The 15,906-nt window shown below is 44.0% G+C and overlaps 1 protein-coding gene across 1 annotated transcript; it reads left to right on the top strand.

The window, feature by feature from the left end:
* Positions 1–73: 73 nt before the first annotated feature.
* Positions 74–4,508, top strand: LOC141788336 (protein unc-119 homolog B-like). The gene is made up of 5 exons (XM_074667256.1): positions 74–521; positions 1,248–1,361; positions 1,465–1,564; positions 1,756–1,928; positions 2,994–4,508. The coding sequence occupies exons 1-5, from the start codon at positions 290–292 to the stop codon at positions 3,104–3,106; spliced, it is 732 nt and encodes a 243-aa protein (XP_074523357.1). The 5' UTR covers positions 74–289; the 3' UTR covers positions 3,107–4,508.
* The last annotated feature ends 11,398 nt before the right edge of the window (positions 4,509–15,906 follow it).

Here is a 15,906-nt window from a genome sequence, read left to right as displayed (position 1 = left end):
GATGGCATTAGAGTCAAGGGTCGCCGTCTCCCCCTGGTGGACGTTGTTGCGAAGTACTTCAACTGTCTCCTCCGGCTCAGGGGACGAGTTGTCATGGCAACTGTACAGCATGTGCTTACAAAAACAAGAGGTTGCCCGTTCATCGACAGTTCTCTCGACATTCGACATCCACGACGCCATCTTCCCCTTCTTCGTTTTGCATTTATCCGGAGAAGAAGACAGCGAGGGATATTGGTTTAAAGACGAAGGGAGAAAAACAAGAGAGGGGAAGACCCGAGGACACTGAACGATGAGCGGAGCTAAAGCCCGCAGCGACGCGCCTGTTGCTGAAAATGTCTCCAGCAGCGGTCACAGCACTGCGGCTCCTCCGCGGGACCGTAAGCCTGGCGGAGGGGTTCTGAAAAGGCTGAAGTCCCGGAGGAGCCAGGTAGACAGCAGGCCTGTCACGGAGGAGGACCTGCGGACACAGAGTGGGCACATCACACCTGAGGATGTGTTAGGACTGCGTGTGGCTACGCGAGGTTTGAGAGTCTTGTTAACGTGGATCATTGAAGCTAAATGCACTGCCAATACTGACCAAAGAACCTGATATTTAATATAATGTTAAAAAAGAAAAAAAATCAATAAAATAGGTAAAATCACGCCATTGTAAGAATAATTGTGCAGTCTGTGACAATACTTGCTATTTTAACGTAGTAAGACGTCATCGGACCGTCTTTCACCTTTGGGAAGCCGTTATTAAAGAGGCACATGTGACACCAAAGATCCTCTTTTGTTCTTTAACTTTACAAAGACCCATCCATGACACAAGTGCTCTTCAAGAAATGCAAATGGCACCAGAGAGCATGTATGTGACATCACAGGATTGGATGTGGTAAAGAATAATGACAATCTTGCTAACAAGATGTGAAATGTAAAAAAGTGAAATGACCTGGAAAAAGAATCCCGACAGAAGAAACAATACTTCCACAAGGATGGGCCGCTGTAGAATTCAAAATTTAAAGTTATCTCTCTTAACAAACACTGGTTTATGTCAGTCGCTGTACAGTGACAACAGCATTATTTTATCCATGTCTATGGTCACACACATGTATAACTTCAAAGCCATTTGTGTCTGTAAACAAGCGAGTGTTAAAGTCAAACATAGTGTTTTGCATACATGTCCAAGCAGCCAATTTTAATACCACATACATATTAACTAAAGTTGCTCCTGGATCATTTATGTCTCCTCTCTGTCATTGCTGCAGGTTACCTCTGTAAACCTGAGGACAATATTTATAATATCGACTTTGTACGCTTTAAGATCAGGGACCTGGAGACTGGCACTGTCCTGTTTGAGATTGCCAAGCCGCCACATGCAGGTACTATTCCAAAGGCAGTATTGATCACAAAGAAGCTGAACTATCATGGCACTTAAATCTAAAAGGTCTTCTGTGTGGGATATTTAAATCCTTTTGGTTTTAGATGACGATGAGGAGAATAGAGAAGCAGACTCCAGCGCAGGACGATTTGTACGCTACCAATTCACCCCAGCTTTCCTGCGCCTCAGAACCGTGGGAGCTACGTGAGTGACTCACTCATCACCTACGCTCACCTAAGGAACACATTCACCTGTTCCATGCTCAAACAATGGAACAATTGTAACGCTCTCTGTGTCTCTATTTATGACTTCAATAACATGATGATTAGACGAGAACAGGCCCACAGCACTGTTGTAACATCTCATCCCTCCTGCTCTTTATGTTATTCAATCAGGGTAGAATTCACGGTTGGAAACCGGCCTCTAAACAACTTCCGCATGATCGAGAGGCACTACTTTCGTGAACACCTGCTGAAGAGCTTCGACTTTGACTTTGGCTTCTGTATTCCAAACAGCCGAAATACCTGTGAGCACATCTATGAGTTCCCTCAGCTGTCTGAGAGTCTGGGTGAGTCATCTTTTACTAAATGTACACAATTAAAATTTCCATGAATATCATTGTGATTTAACTTATTGTTTAAGTTTATTGAGTGGACTGTTTTTAAACTCTTCATTGCCGTTGAAACCCAACAAAAAGTGTAAGTCTTCAGTGCAATATCTACATCATGCGCAGGTTGCACATTCCAGTGGTTCAACAAAACAATCATCTTCAACTATCAAACTTTACATGATACTAACTTGTAGCTCAGGCTCACATGCTACATTGTAGTTGCTTTAGGAGAGTAGGGGAGTATTCCTCCTCTACTTTAGGGTGGAGTAGGGATCAACAAAGAATAATTGTTTGATTGTCTACTTTATGTGCATGTGACAATCATTACAAGGCATCTATAAATAAGTCTGAAACTTACCTTTCAGTAGGGAAGGGTACAGAATTTAGGACTTTTATAGGTACCAACCGATTTAGGTACCTAAACACATCCTGTGACTGTGAGGGAGTGTAAGAGTAGGCCATTTTTGATGCTGAACATGAGCACAGCATTACAAGTTTATATATTGAGCATCAAATATGTTAAATTGAAAATCTCTGAGATGTTATTATTAAACAAATTAATATTTCTTACCACATGAACACAAAATATTACTGAAAATTGGTACCATTGAGCACCGATATCGATTGCTAGGTACCGGCATTGTATTTCATTGTATTGAAATGTGAAAGGTACCCATCCCTACCTTTTAGGCTATTAAATAAAAAGTGTTTTGTTATGATAGCTGTAATTTCTAAATAAGGTTTTATTCTTTTACTCATTGAATATTAAACACTACAAGCTGTGTGTTAAGTTAAATTCTTATGGGGCTTCATTAAAGTCACCTGTTTGGAGTCTTGGCCCTAATTTTTCCTGATGAACAGAGCCACCAAACATTATCACTTTTGAAGTGTTCAATCTATAGTTATCAATAAGTACAGCTCTTATTATTGCTACCTTTTATGTTCTATACAATCAGTTCTACGTGCTTGGAAGCTCAAAACATTTGTTTGCATCATTGAAATGCCTTGTTGTTTATTTTGCAGTTCGTCAGATGGTGGAGTGTCCTTATGAGACCCGGTCAGACAGCTTCTATTTCGTGGAGAACAGACTGGTCATGCACAACAAGGCAGACTATGCTTACAATGGAGGACAGTGATATCTGCCTGCAAGCATGCAAACACATACACAGATACACCAACATTTATAGATACACGTTCATACATGCATGCACACACAGCTCCTGAAGAGACTGAACTGCTGGATACATTTCTAAAGACGAACTGTGAATCATCAGAGTTGGTATCAGGGGATGTGTTTGATATAAGAGGAGGTGTTCCCTGCCACACTAACAGAAAAAAAGAGTTCAAAAAGGGCAGATTTATCTGCAGTTCATTATGAACAGATGTATTTTGTTTAAAAAAAAAAGAAAAAGAGACTCTTGTGGCCATGTGACGTGTGTCTCAAATAGACCAAATGGTTATTACTGAGTCCCTCTTGGCAATTTTTAAAGTGTCCTACCACCCCCTCAACACACACATCCACATCCACATCCACACACACACACACACACACACACACACACACACACACACACACACACACACACACACACACACACACACACACACAGAAAAGTGCTCAATCCCCAAGCGACACACATAGTGTTTACGCAGTGTGTGTCAGAAGCAGCTGTTCTCAGAGCTACCGCCTCCACAATCCTCTCCAGACAATATTGGGGGAGAAAGGGAGAAAGCATCCACAAAAACCCTCCTGTCAAACACACATGGTCACTCCAGCATCCTTCTTCCCTCTTCCCCCTCCTGTGTGGATCTCCTTGCAAACACACGAATACAACACCAACAGTACTGTATCAGGCTTTGATCAAAAAGATTTTTTTTTCCTGAAAGAGCATTTAAGATGAGCTAAGATATAACGTAAACTGTAATAACAGAAAAATTAATAATGATGTTTTCAAGCTAAAAATGCATCTATAAATTTTTATTTACTTTGTTTTCAAGCGATGATGTGTAATTTCTGTTTTCTTGAGATATTGGCTTGTTTTTTTCTGTCATTTGTTTTTCATCTGAGCTTGTTCTCATTTTCTGATGATCTAGAAAACAAAACTGAGGGATGGTCTTTGTGATAGGCCAGAGCAAGCCATGCCATGCTGCCATTGGTCAAACAAATGAGGTTAAGCGTTTATTGGAGTAGTTTCCCCGTGCCTGTGCTACTCTAGGGTAGTAATTTATGATTACCTAACACTAAGTGGAAATCTCGAGAAAACTGAGATAAATTTATCATGGTAAAATGAAGTAAATAAAAGGTTAAGATGCATGTCTGCTATTATAAATATATTAAGAACAGGTGTATCATAATACATTTGATTTCATAAACCCTTTCATGCTCATCTTAAAACATACAAATCAAGGTGGTGTGTGTTTGGAAACTGAGTGGTCTTTCTTCTAGATAGTGTCCTTTCTATTTGTACTTTGAAAACTGGTGTTAAGGGTTAAAGATGGTATTTGTAAAAAAAAAAAAAAATCTGTACAGAATTTGTTAAAAAAACAAAGTGATTAATAAATATATGTAAATTTTCTGATACAGATGTGTTTTGGCTGTTTAATTTCTGGTGGTAAGAAACAGTTAAAGGATGTTTAACTGACTTTGGTGAAGGACAAAAACTGAAGTACCACAAGGCAGCCACTAGGAGGAGTTATATTATAGTTAGTTTATAAATGGAGGCCACTGCTCTCAGTTTGGCTTCATGTTTGATTTTTTTTCCTGCAGTGCTTTTATTATTACTCTGGGTTGAGTTACCATTACTATCCAATAGTTGTTTTGAACTTTACATGAGGTCATGACCTGAACATTTATATTCCTCTGAGGCTTTGGTTTCACTGCAGAGAGGTCATGACACTGATCATATCGTTATAATTCCATGCTTCTACACTATCTACAACCCATATGTGATGGGCTACTGCAGCAGGCAATAAATGTTCACATATTTTTTCAGAATTGTGACACTTTGATCATCCATCTATTGGAGTTTTTTCAGACTAAAACCAAAATCTGATCCTCGCTCTGTTTATTCTGTCTGTATATTCTTGCTACTTCTGTGTTCATCTCTTGATCTTTCTTGGCCTCTCTTGATTTCCAGCCCTCATGCCCCCAAAACTCTCAGTCCTTTCTCCCCTGCCTTGCCTTTTCTGTATCTCTCTCCACACCTATGCAGCTCTCTCTCCCTCACTCTCCTGTTCTGTTTTTCCCTTTTCTTTCCTCCTGTCTCACCTGGTAACCAGACCTCTGGAGAGGAGTGTTGAGTTTCCACTTTCCCAGAGAAGAGGACAATCTGAGCCACACATAGATCCACAATAGTCCCCCCCTCTGCTCTCCCCTCTCTCTCCTCCCTCCACTCTGTCTCTCTCTCTCTCTCACACACACACACACACACACACACACACACACACACACACACACACACACACACACACACACACACACACACACACACACACACACACACACACACACACACACACAAATATGCATTACAATTAGTAAGAATGCACACAGCCTCTGCTTGCTTTCAGCGCTTTCCTGTTTACTTTTGTGTGAGGGTTCAGCCACTTTGTGGAAAAACTTTCCTGATCTTTTCATCAGTAACTTTATTAGCATTGTCTCTTACATTTGTCAAAACAATTTACTAGTCAAATCAAAGTGTGTGTGAGAGGATTAGCCACTCGGCATACCACTAACTGATTCACAAGATTTTCAAAAACGCACAGGAATTGATTGTTTTGTTTTGTTTCATCATTTATGTTCAAGGCTGAAATTGGGAAGTGGTTAGAACTTTGAAATGTTACAATAATAAATTTTAATTTTTGACACAGTCTATTGAAGCAGCATGTAGCTTAAATTTTAGCATCTACCTGATAGCATAAAACACAAGTCTCAGCTACCTGCTAGCATTTTAGCAAAAAGTTGCTTTTTTGCAGCAGACACAGAACATGCTTAGCATTTCTTGTAGGAATTTGTTTGGAATCACTGGAGAAATCTAAGTCCAACTTGTTTGCTCTGTTTTTCAAACAAAAAAAACTCCTGAGAAGATTTCATGGCTCTTTATCCACTTAATGCTTCACAAAATTCTTTAACTAGGTGCTAACTGTGTCTCTGTGATATTTTTATGCAAGGCTGTTACAGTACAGTATACAAAGGTATAATCTGTAACTTTTTCATTTTTACGGATACCTGCCATGCCAAAAAAACAACCTGTTGATATTAGTCCAAAGTAATGACATAAATACATCAAAATGATAAAAAGCTTAAAACAAAGAAAGAAATCAATTTGTTGAAAATGTTATGTGATACTTAGGACAAGCATGACTTAGTGCAGCTTTTCATCTGGAGTAAATAAAAGTTTAGTTACTAATATAGGATTTTGAAAACCATACTTTCTAAAATGACAGGAAACAAAACACATAGCTTCAATAATCTTCTGTTTTATCACCAACATCTACAAAACAACCTGTGGACATTTATAGACTTTACAACAGAAAGTGAAGCACCCATTTAAAGAGTATTAGAATTAATAGTGTGAAGATCTGATGTGTCAGTTGCTGATTAGAGCACAAAGCAGGGCACAAGTGAGAACTCATAAATCAATAAGCACAGCCTTCCATCAGGCTGCTGGGCCTGCACACTGCAGCACGCACATAACGCAGCCGTATTGTCCTGAACCACGTGTTGGTACCATACAAATCCCAATATGTCCAGTCTGAGTGTTTGTAACGAGCATAAGTACATGCACAGACACAAAGGCGACAATAAATACACTTTCCTGGGATGATTTGTGTGTTCGCAGGTCTTGGTGGAATACATTTCAGCAGTCAGTCATGGATCGACATATACACCGGAAACAACTGGACAGGTGGGATAAATCAGCCTCATTTTCCCCTTCCCCCACATACACACACACACACACACACACACACACACACACACACACACACACACACACACACACACACACACACACACACACACACACACACACACACACACACACACACACACACACACAAACACACATACACACACACACACACACCTATCTCTGTGATTGGCTTTCCCATATATCCTGTTCGGTGAATCACACAGTGTTGAGATTAGAAGTGAGAAGCACTGGTTTATTGAGGTCCCCCTGAAACACACATACACTCACTGTCTCTCTCTGACACATACGCACACACATACACACACAGATGTACACTCAGGCAGGGACAGGGGGACAGTGGTCGCCTATAAATAGTAGCTAGGAATGGCGTTGATAGGTCCTGTGAAAAGAAATGGAGGGGGGAGTGGAAAAAGGATTAAAAGAGATACAGGGACGCACTGCTACTCCACTGATTTGTATGTGTGTGTGCGTGTGTGTGTGTGTGTGTGTGTGCGTGTGTGTGTGTGTGTGTGTGTGTGTGTGTGTGTGTGTGTGTGTGTGTGTGTGTGTGTGTGTGTGTGTGTGTGCATCTCTAAGATACTTAGGAGAGAGGTGGTATGGATTTCTTTCTACCAACAAAACTCCTGCTAGAACCCCCTTCCTTGACAAAAACATAGACCATCCACTTCCTCCCTCACATTTACTTTACACTCTTCCTCATCGTCCTTTTTTCATCTTTCCTTCCCTCGTTTACATTTCTCTTTCTTTCCTGTTCCTCTCATCCGTGTCGCTCTGAGGTCCTGGTGTGAAGTCCATCATGTGTTAACACTGCATTACCCTCAGTACGTCACCCGACAAAGAGATGAGTCATGCTACTGTCCTGTCTTCTAGGTCGCAACAGCGATGGTCTCAAAGATGGTCGTGACTCTGTCTGTATGTGTCATTATGTCATTTCCAGCAATCGTTTAGTGACATCAGCTCAGCCCTGGAAAGAGGTCAGGGCAGAGACAGAGGATGGTGCATGCAAATATGAATAAACATCCACACAGGAGTTCAAAAAACTGATTTGTCATCACTTCTTTTGAGATACTCAAAGTGTGAGAGCTTTTCTAAGTGTGTCACTTCTGAATGAACACTTCTCTCTATATTGAATGGATGCTGCAGTTTAACAACACGTCAGTCAAAGCTTGGTAGATGTGACAGATTATAACAGATAATTAGTTATCAGGGAGAAAATAATGCACTCAGTACAACAGTGATGGATAGATGGGCCTTTAACAGACTGTGATTCTCCTACCAATTTCCATGGTGGCAAGAGCAGTATTGACAATCTGTCTTTAAGTGTTTGGTCTCTGCTGATTTGTAACCAGACGCTTTTGTGCTCCTTCTTTGCTGTGTATGTGTGTGTGTGTGTGTGTGTGTGTGTGTGTCTCTGCATTTGTCTGCCCAACTGTCTGTGTGGTATTACAACGTAGACCTCCACTTCTGCTTACTCTCGTGGAGCAGACAGACAGAAATAGGCCTGTGTCATCCGGGTAAATAGGTTGCGGTCTGTTTGCGTTCCCAGGAAGCCCACAGCCGCCTTTTTGAAGCTTCTCCGAGACTTCCACAGCCATCAGTCCAGCTTGTTTTTGTGTGTGTGTGTACGATTAATAAAAGGTTAACACAACCCTCAGTCAACTTTTGAAGAGGCCTGTAAATCTCCCTCTCAATCTCTTCCTTCCTCTCCCTTTCTCTCCTCCCTTTGTCTCTCTTGCTCTGCCACACCTTCCCCCAGGGGATGGAGGGATTGTGATCGGAGAACGGAGGTGGGGCTGCTGGCGCAACCACAGGTGTGCTTCTCCTCTCTCATGTAATGATTTCTTTGGCTCGCCACCTGCCAGGTGGAAAAAACACCCACAGCAAATGGAGTGCTTTAAAATGGCCTCCTCTCTTCCACTTTGAAAGACTCTTTCTTGTTTGTCTGACTACAAAACAGCCGATGTGTTCCTTTTCTAATTTAACCATTGACCAAATTTATTTCAGCAAAGTCTTCCTGGAAATACTTGTTGCTGGTGTACATTTTGCATCATATGCAAATATTGTTTGAAGCACACAGCTGAGAGAGCCACAAGCTTTTCAGATGGTCCAAATTTGCCTTTCCACTTCTTTTATTCCTCTCTGTTCCCCTCTTCAACTCTCTTTCAGACTGCCTCGAGGGTGGTGGAGAGCAAGTCCCAGGCCCCTGCTGGTCAAAGGTTGCTCACAGACAAAAAAAGAGTTCCCACTCTGGGTCAGCTTTGGTCAAGGAAACAAAAGCAGTGAGGACTTGGCTTGGACAAACTATTGCAGTGTTTCAAGGTGGTAGAGTCACTACGAGACAGAGTGAGGAAGAGTGCGGGAGCAGAAGTAAAAAGTGCAATGTGGGCATAGTGAAAAACTGTCACATGGACCCCACACACGCACACGCACAAATGAGGCAATTTTAGTTTTTCATGTTCTCTCCAGGATTTTAAAATGTCAACACCTTAGCCTTAGCCTCTGGAGCAACTTAGCCTCAGCTGCTGAAAAGCTCAACAGTTTATCTGAACTGTCCACTTCATTCTTTTGTGTTTGTGGTGTTAAAATGCTCTTCTTTTAGAGTTGTAATTGAAAGTTTTTTTTCATTCAATCTACCCAAATCTTTTCACGTGGCTGTAACTTGCCGTCTCCCCTCCCCCATACTGCTGTCTTTCTCCTCTCTTTTTTATTCAGTGCCATTGATCATGCATGCAGAAATTCAGCACGCCCAGCCATGGCACTAGCCAGGATAGGTTAGCTGTCCTACATACTGTTCTCTCGCTATGGTCCACCAGGCCACAGTCACACCCTCCCCCTGATCTCCCTGCCTAGCCACACACACACACAGCTGCCCGTCTCAGGACATGCACATGCACATGCACAGATCATCATGTGGAGCTGGGAATGTTAACTCATCCTAACCAAAACTTTGTCAAGTGCAGAGCAGCTCCATAGTTTTCTGAATCATTCTCACGTCTTGGTAAATTTGTTCCACACACACGCATAAAAGTAGCCATTTAGTGCCATTGCAATAAGAGTATCCAAATGACAAGAAATAAAAAAAAAAAAGAAATCTCAGGTTGTCACATTTTGACATATTCAAAGCCTATGTGACCTCATCAATCTAAGAAATGAATCATTTCAACAAAGTGAAAGTTTAGTTTCCTGGTTATTCAAGGTCAGAATTAAGCAAGTGCATTCCGTGTGACTACTGTTGCACTTTTTTCACTTTTGTTCAAGCCACTGAGGTATGTGATGAAAGTGCTCAGCTGACCAGGCTTGCCCCAGCCGTGAGAGAGCCTGACTTAGAAGCAATGTTGCTAATCTTCCACTTAGCTGGTTAGGACGGCCTATCACATGGGATGAAAGAGTGAGTGAGAGTGAGAGGGAGTGGGTAGGATCAGGTTTAGATGAGGGTTAAACTATGATCGGGTAGGAAGTGGATAAGGGGTGTAGAGTGTCAATCACAGCTGTTTTGGATGTGATGGATGAGGATGAGAGTAGGGCAGATGGAACAGGTGGACTGAGGGGTTTGTGGGGGCGGTATGAGACAACAAAGATTAACAGACAGACAGTAAACAAAAAACAAGCTCATACTATGTGCTCATAGACTTTTTACAGGTGAGATTGACATTGATGCTGATGATGATGAAGATGATGATGATGACGATGACTCATGTAGGTGTCTATAAACAAGTTAAGAACTAGTCAATATGTGTGATGGATTAAAGCTCCTGTGAGAAACTTTTGGTATGTATTGATTTCAGTGTTCCTTATTGACGAAACAGTACATTATTCATGATGGTCTTGTGAACACTTTTAGCTTAAAAGAAGCATGCCTAATTATTTTAGTCTGTTTCAATACCAGCAAAAAAAAAAAAAAAAAAAAAAAAACTCCTCACAGTAGCTTTAAAATTTGATTTGGCAAAAAAGAGTGAAACTGATGTCATGTGAAAGATTCATATCAAAAACTAAATGAAATCATGAAGCATTTAATTATGTTTGTGTCACATTGCTTCATATACAATCAAACCAATCAACTCCCCACTTCCCTAACCCAACAATATATGAAACCACTTCACAAAAATTGCCATGTCAAAATACATCACATCACATCTTATAGATCATATCTCAACAGATAATTTCAAATAAAAAATATATTTAAATTTAAATGGCAGATGGTAAAAGATTAAACTAGATTCCACCATTTAAAATCCTATTACAAATGTGTACAATGCCAATTTACATTAACCAACTTCTTAGATATAAAACCTATGCCACATCACATCGCATCACATTTGATCATGTTGGATCATCACATTACATCATGCAGTATGAAGTCACATCACATGACATATTACAGGTTCACATTTCTTCTTAAAAAGGCATATGAGATCATCAGAGATTTGGTTAGCTCATAATCCCTCAGATCCCATCACAGGTAGCATGCATTCACAATGACTTACATATTATAGGTTCATACAAAACAATACTGTCAAACATCACGTAGGTTAACATCACTGCATCCATATTTAAACACATCACTTTAAATCATGTTGGCTCAGCAGACCTGAAACATAAACATGGAATATTGTTCCACATTACATGAGTTATTATGGATACTATCATTATACATCATTAAAGTTACATTTTATATTTATACACTGAAACAGATGTCTATATTGGATAACATAATTTTACATTCTGGTTTAAGTCCTGGTACAGAACAGTACAGTATAGTACAGTAAGTACAGTAAAATATATTCATAGTATCGTATAGTGTAGTCCTGGTACATAGTATGGCCCTAGTATAGTCCTAGTAAAGTTCATCCATCCATCCATCCATCTTCTTCCGCTTATCCGGGGTCGGGTCGCGGGGGCAGCAGCTTAAGCAGGGAAGCCCAGACTTCCCTCTCCCTAGCCACTTCGGCCAGCTCTTCCGGGGGGATCCCAAGACGTTCCCAGGCCAGCCGAGAGACGTAGTCTCCCCAGCGTGTCCTGGGTCTGCCCCGGGGTCTCCTCCCGGTGGGACGTGCCCTGAACACCTCACCAGGGAGGCGTCCGGGAGGCATCCGTACCAGATGCCCAAGCCACCTCATCTGGCTCCTCTCAACGCGGAGGAGCAGCGGCTCTACTCCAAGCTCCTCCCGAATAGCCGAGCTTCTCACCCTATCTCTAAGGGAGAGCCCGGCCACCCTACGAAGGAAGCTCATTTCGGCCGCTTGTACCCGCGATCTTGTTCTTTCGGTCACTACCCAAAGCTCATGACCATAGGTGAGGGTGGGAACGAAGATCGACCGGTAAACAGAGAGCTTTGCCTTCCGGCTCAGCTCCCTCTTCACCACGACAGACCTGTGCAGAGTCCGCATTACTGCAGACGCTGCACCGATCCGCCTGTCGATCTCTCGCTCCATCCTTCCCTCACTCGCGAACAAGACCCCGAGATACTTAAACTCCTCCACTTGGGGCAGGATCTCGTCCCCGACCTGAAGAGGGCACTCCACCCTTTTCCGGCTGAGGACCATGGACTCGGATTTGGAGGTGCTGATTCTCATCCCAGCCGCTTCACACTGGGCTGCGAACCGATCCAGAGAGAGTTGAAGGTCACGGCTTGATGGAGCCAACAGGACCACATCATCTGCAAAAAGCAGTGATCCAATCCTGAGGTCACCAAACCGGACCCCCTCAACACCCTGGCTGCGCCTAGAAATTCTGTCCATAAAAGTTATGAACAGAATCGGTGACAAAGGGCAGCCCTGGCGGAGTCCAACTCTCACTGGAAACGAGTCCGACTTACTGCCAGCGATGCGGACCAAGCTCTGGCACCGGTCGTACAGGGAACGGACGGCTCGTAACAAGCAGCCCGACACCCCATACTCCCGGAGAACCCCCCACAGGACTCCCCGAGGGACACGGTCGAATGCCTTCTCCAAGTCCACAAAACACATGTGGACAGGTTGGGCAAACTCCCATGCACCCTCGAGGACCCTGCTGAGGGTATAGAGCTGGTCCACAGTTCCACGGCCAGGACGAAAACCACATTGCTCCTCCTGAATCCGAGGCTCAACTAACCTACGGACCCTCCTCTCCAGTACCCCCGAATAGACCTTACCAGGGAGGCTGAGGAGTGTGATCCCCCTGTAGTTGGAACACACCCTCCGGTCCCCCTTCTTAAAAAGAGGGACCACCACCCCGGTCTGCCAATCCAGAGGCACTGCCCCCGATGTCCACGCGATGTTGCAAAGTCGTGTCAGCCACGACAGACCCACAACATCCAGGGCCTTAAGGAACTCTGGGCGGATCTCATCCACCCCCGGGGCCCTGCCACCGAGGAGCTTTTTAACCACCTCGGCGACTTCAACCCCAGAGATGGAAGAGCCCACCCCATCATTCCCAGACCCTGCTTCCTCCAAGGAAGACGTGCCGGTGGGATTGAGGAGGTCTTCGAAGTATACCTTCCACCGATCCACAACATCCCGAGTCGAGGTCAGCAGCGCACCGTCCCCACTGAGCACAGTGTTTACAGTGCACTGCTTCCCCCTCCTGAGATGCCGGATGGTGGTCCAGAACCTCTTCGAAGCCGTCCGGAAGTCGTTTTCCATGGCCTCACCGAACTCCTCCCATGTCCGGGTTTTTGCCTCAGCAACCGCCGAAGCTGCATTCCGCTTGGCCTGTCGGTACCTGTCTGCTGCCTCGGGAGTCCCACACGCCAAAAAGGCGCGATAGGACTCCTTCTTCAGCTGGACGGCATCCCTCACCACTGGTGTCCACCAGCGGGTTCGGGTGTTGCCGCCCCGACAGGCACCAACCACCTTACGGCCACAGCTCCGATCGGCCGCCTCAACAATGGAGGCACGGAACAAAGCCCATTCAGACTCAATGTCCCCTACCTCCCCCGGAACACAGTTGAAGCTCTCCCGGAGGTGGGAGTTAAAGCTCTCTCTGACGGGAGACTCTGCCAGACGTTCCCAGCAGACCCTCACGATACGTTTGGGTCTACCAGGTCTGACCGGCATCTTCCCCCACCATCGGAGCCAACTCACCACCAGGTAGTGATCAGTTGACAGCTCCGCCCCTCTCTTTACCCGAGTGTCCAAGACATGCGGCCGCAAGTCCGATGACACAACCACAAAGTCGATCATCGAACTGCGGCCTAGGGTGTCCTGGTGCCAGGTGCACATATGGACACCCTTATGCTTGAACATGGTGTTTGTTATGGACAATCTGTGACGAGCACAGAAATCCAACAACAAAGCACCACTCGGGTTCAGATCGGGGGGGCCGTTCCTCCCAATCACACCCCTCCAGGTCTCACTGTCATTGCCGACATGAGCATTGAAGTCCCCCAGTAGGACGAGGGAATCCCCAGACGGAGCACTCTCAAGCACTCCCTCCAAGGACTCCAAAAAGGGTGGATACTCTGAACTGCTATTTGGACCATAGCCACAAACAACAGTCAGGATCCGTCCCCCCACCCGAAGGCGGAGGGAGGCTACCCTCTCGTCCACTGGGGTAAACTCCAACGTACAGGCACCGAGCCGAGGGGCAATGAGTATCGCCACCCCTGCCCGCCGCCTCTCATCAGCGGCAACTCCAGAGTGGAAGAGAGTCCAACCCCTCTCGAGAAGGCTGGTTCCAGAGCCCTTGCTATGTGTCGAGGTGAGACCGACTATATCTAGCCCGAATTTCTCAGCCTCGCGCACCAGCTCAGGCTCCTTCCCCGCCAGAGAGGTGACGTTCCACGTCCCTAGAGCTAGCTTCTGCAGCCGAGGATCAGTCCGCCAAGGTCCCTGCCTTCGGCTGCCGCCCAACTCACTTTGCACCCGACCCCTATGGCCCCTCCTGCAGGTGGTGAGCCCACGGGAAGGGGGTCCCACGTTGCCTCTTCGGGCTGTGCCCGGCCGGGCCCCATGGGAGTAGGCCCGGCCACCAGGCGCTCGCCATCGAGCCCCACCCCCAGGCCTGGCTCCAGGAGGGGGCCCCGGTGACCCACGTCCGGGCAAGGGAAACGCTGAACCATTTCTGTTTGTCATCATTAGGGGTCTTTGTGAGCTACTCTTTGTCTGGTCCCTCCCCTAGGACCTGTTTGCCATGGGAGACCCTACCAGGGGCATAAAGCCCCGGACAACTTAGCTCCTAGGATCATTGGGACACGCAAACCCCTCCACCACGATAAGGTGGTAGCTCACAAATGGAGGGGCCTAGTAAAGTTCAGCCTTAATATATCCTTGGACATCCCAGTATTATCCAGTATGCTACTATACTATACTATACTATACTATACTATACTATACTATACTATACTATACTATACTATACTTTACTTTATTTTACTATACTATACTATACTATACTATACTATACTATACTATACTATACTATACTATACTATAAAGTAGTCCTAGTTAAGTACTGTATAGCAAAGCCCAACATAGCATCACATAGCATAGCATAGCATAGCATGGTATAGTATAGTATGGTATATTTAGTATAGTCCTATTTCATGGCATATCCGAGTACATGGTAAGGACGATATAACATTGGTATACACTACAGTATAGTATAGTACAATATAGTATGGTATAGTAATATATAGTGTAGTTTAGTATAATATAGTACAGTATAGTTTTTTTAACAATATCCAAATAAGAAAAAAAACCTTAATCATAGTGAAATATTATTAACACTCTGATACAGTACACTCCAGTTTAGATTAATAAGTAAATGTTAGTCTCACTGCATTGTAAAACACTTCATCACATGTAGCCACATTACAAAATACTCTCCTGGGTCAAAACACATCCCCAATCACATCAGACAATCGATATCCACTATATAAGTTATGTTCACACCACATTACTGTGGGATCACACAACAGTATAAAGCCTTTATTACATTTTGTGATATTGTTGAATAGGGTAATTTCATGACATCTTAAAGGTCACCTTATATCAGTTGTTTTGTATCACAACACAAATATCCTG

The sequence above is a fragment of the Halichoeres trimaculatus genome, unplaced genomic scaffold (genome assembly GCF_033239565.1).
Source record: "Halichoeres trimaculatus isolate MK-OKI-2021-1 unplaced genomic scaffold, fHalTri1.1 fHalTri1_scaffold_1, whole genome shotgun sequence".
NCBI classification, from domain to species: Eukaryota; Metazoa; Chordata; class Actinopteri; order Labriformes; family Labridae; genus Halichoeres; species Halichoeres trimaculatus.
The sequence above is the reverse complement of the archived record's forward strand: the minus strand, read 5'-3'. Positions and strand labels throughout refer to the sequence as shown.

Bases quoted from the DNA above. Each gene is read 5' to 3' on its own strand.
- LOC141788336 (XM_074667256.1), top strand. From the start codon at position 290: ATGAGCGGAGCTAAAGCCCGCAGCGACGCGCCTGTTGCTGAAAATGTC. The intron at 1,362-1,464 runs GTACTATTCCAA...TTTTGGTTTTAG, and splicing joins TGCCAAGCCGCCACATGCAG to ATGACGATGAGGAGAATAGA. The intron at 1,929-2,993 runs GTGAGTCATCTT...TTTATTTTGCAG, and splicing joins TCAGCTGTCTGAGAGTCTGG to TTCGTCAGATGGTGGAGTGT.